The 2,651-nt window shown below is 57.5% G+C and overlaps 1 protein-coding gene across 1 annotated transcript; it reads left to right on the top strand.

Moving 5' to 3' along the window:
• Nucleotides 1-400: 400 nt before the first annotated feature.
• Nucleotides 401-2,325, top strand: LOC139835860 (uncharacterized). The gene is made up of 3 exons (XM_071825742.1): nucleotides 401-1,468; nucleotides 1,642-1,820; nucleotides 1,884-2,325. Exons 1-3 carry the CDS (start codon nucleotides 401-403, stop codon nucleotides 2,323-2,325), a joined length of 1,689 nt encoding a protein of 562 aa, XP_071681843.1.
• The last annotated feature ends 326 nt before the right edge of the window (nucleotides 2,326-2,651 follow it).

The following is a 2,651-nucleotide window of genomic DNA, read 5'->3' as shown; positions in this document are numbered from 1 at the left end:
TGGCTTCGGATAGTTGTGTGGTTTTCACCCCCTCGGCAGGGTCTCCTATTGAGGCGTTGTCGATGATCCGTGCTAAGGAAAGAGCCCAGGCGGCGCTTGCGGAAGTGGCGGCCAGCAGGGAGGCTGCGGAGCTGGCCCGTGCTCATGCTACCGGGGAGGCAGCACAGGCGGAACCCGGGGCGGCGCAGCCGGAGGAGTCCCGGGGCTCTGCTGCGCGCGCGGCGCCGGCCGAGGGAGCTTCGGCTACCACTTCCAGCGGGGAGGGGCCCGTTGCGGCTGGCTTGGCGGACCAGATGCAGGGAGGATCTAAGTCCGGCACGTTGTAGGGGAAGCGTGCTAAACGCCTTACTTGCCTAGGTTTGGCGGTTCGGAAGGGGCGCGGCAAACGGACAACTGCTAGATGAAAGCCCTCTCCTACAACATCAGGGGCTTCGGTCGGGAGGGCCAGAGAACCCAGCTTAGGGACTACATTAGAACCAACAGGTTGGATATCATCGGGCTACAAGAAACCATTAAACAAGACTTCTCCACTGCGGAGCTACGGAGCTTAGAGGTGGGAGGCCTCTTCGCTTGGAATCACCTACCGGCGGTGGGTCATTCCGGTGGCATGCTCTTGGGATTTAGGGATGAATCCGTTGAGGTTGGGGCGTGGAGGATGGGAACCTTCTTCCTCAGCGCCACGGTCTTGCAATGCAACACCAACATGAAGTGGTGCTTCATGCTGGTCTACGGTCCGGCTGATCATAGCCGCACTGAGGAGTTCTTGGGGGAGTTCGAGCTTGTGGTCCAGCAATGCCCGGTACCGTTGGTGGTGGCCGGGGATTTTAACCTTATCCGGTCAGCTAGAGATAAGAACAACGGGAACATCAACTGGCCTCGGATTCGCAGGTTCAATGACTCCATTGCGGCCATGTCGCTTCGGGAGATCAACCGGGCGGGGGCCCGTTTTACCTGGACCAACAGACAGCTTTGTCCGATCAGATGTGTGCTGGACAGGGTATTTGTTTCGCCTGCCTGGGAGGCGGCGTTTCCTTTCTGTTCCGTCACGGCTATCACGAGGATTGGGTCCGACCACAACCCACTCCTTCTGGATAGTGGGGAAGTCACGGTTCGAAGACCACCACGGTTTTTCTTCCAAACGTGGTGGTTTCGTGTTGCGGGCTTTGGGGAGCTCATCAACGGCAAACTGCACCGCTACCTGTATGAGCTGGGCCCTCATTGGGACATCATAGATGGATGGCAGTGCATTGCTAGGAATTTGCGTCAATTCCTAAAGGGCTGGGGATCCAATTTGGGGAAGGAACGGAGGGTTTTTAGGGCGGACCTCCTGGCGCAGATTGCCGATCTGGACCGGCAGGCGGACTCTGACGGGTTGGATGAGGAGGGTTGGGATCTCAGATACCATCTGGAGGACCAACTTCTCCTCATGGACAGCCTAGAAGAGGAGTACTGGAGACAACGCAGTAGGGTGCGTTGGACGGTCAAGGGGGATTCCTGCACGGCTTATTTCCACGCCATCGCCAACGGAAGGCGACGGAAGTGCTCGATCCCTCGGCTTGTCACGGACCACGGGGAGGTCGACGAGCAGCTGGGCCTTATGGAACACGTATACTCGTTCTATCGCGGCCTCATGGGTTCTAGGGGGAGGAAAGGGTCTTATCCCTCCGCTCTGACCTGTGGTCTGGGGACCATCGGATCCTCCCGGCGGAAAACCTCGCGCTCGAGTTGACCTTCACTCCTGCTGAGCTCGATGAGGTCCTTCTCAGCATGAGGCCGGATTCCGCGCCCGGGGCGGATGGGTTGCCGGTCACCTTCTTCAAGTGATTCTGGGGAATCCTGCGAGAGCCCATCCTCAAGATCCTGAACGATTTCGTGTTGGGTAGGGTGGATATTGCACGTCTGAACTTTGGGGTCATCACCCTGCTCCCAAAGGTTAAGGGGGCGGACACGATCAAGCAGTTTAGGCCCATAGCGCTTATCAATGTCATCTTCAAGTTTGTGGCAAAGGTGTATGCGACCCGCTTAGCGCCGATTGCCCATAGAACCATTGATAGGAGTCAAACTGCTTTCATCCGGGGTAGGTGTCTTCATGAGGGGGTGCTCGCCCTTCACGAGATTGCTCACGAGTTACATGCCAAGAGGCTTGGGGGCCTCCTGCTTAAGCTCAACTTTGAGAAGGCCTACGATAGGGTGAACTGGGATTTCCTCCGAGAGATCCTACAGCGCAAGGGTTTCTCGGACATGAATGTTCACAGGTTGATGCAGCTGGTCATGGGAGGCCACTGCTATCAACATCAACGGAGAAGTGGGGCCTTTCTTCCGTAACGCGAGGGGTGTGCGGCAGGGGGACCCCCTCTCGCCGATCCTTTTCGATTTCCTAGTGGATGGCCTCGCAGCGATGTTGGCCAAGGCTAACTCGGCTGGCCACATCCGCGGGATCGTCTCTCACCTCATCCCAGGGGGGGTGACACACCTTCAGTATGCAGACGACACACTTGTCATGATTGAGCCCTCGGATCTGGGGATTGCGAACCTCAAGTTCCTCCTGTTATGCTTTGAGAACATGTCGGGTCTTAAGATCAATTTTGACAAGAGTGAGGTTTTCGTGACAGGGGTCACGGAACCGGAGCAGCGCAGGTTTGCGCACATGC

This window comes from Lolium perenne, chromosome 2 (assembly GCF_019359855.2).
Source record: "Lolium perenne isolate Kyuss_39 chromosome 2, Kyuss_2.0, whole genome shotgun sequence".
In the NCBI taxonomy this organism is placed as follows: Eukaryota; Viridiplantae; Streptophyta; class Magnoliopsida; order Poales; family Poaceae; genus Lolium; species Lolium perenne.
Note: the sequence above shows the minus strand (reverse complement) of the source record. Positions and strands in the feature narration are given on the sequence as shown.

What these genes read in the sequence shown, in the direction of transcription:
- LOC139835860 (XM_071825742.1), top strand. Translation starts at nt 401, where the DNA reads ATGAAAGCCCTCTCCTACAACATCAGGGGCTTCGGTCGGGAGGGCCAG. An exon ending in ACTGGAGACAACGCAGTAGG is followed by an intron (nt 1,469 to 1,641) that starts GTGCGTTGGACG and finishes CATGGGTTCTAG; the next exon opens with GGGGAGGAAAGGGTCTTATC. An exon ending in TTGCCGGTCACCTTCTTCAA is followed by an intron (nt 1,821 to 1,883) that starts GTGATTCTGGGG and finishes CGTGTTGGGTAG; the next exon opens with GGTGGATATTGCACGTCTGA.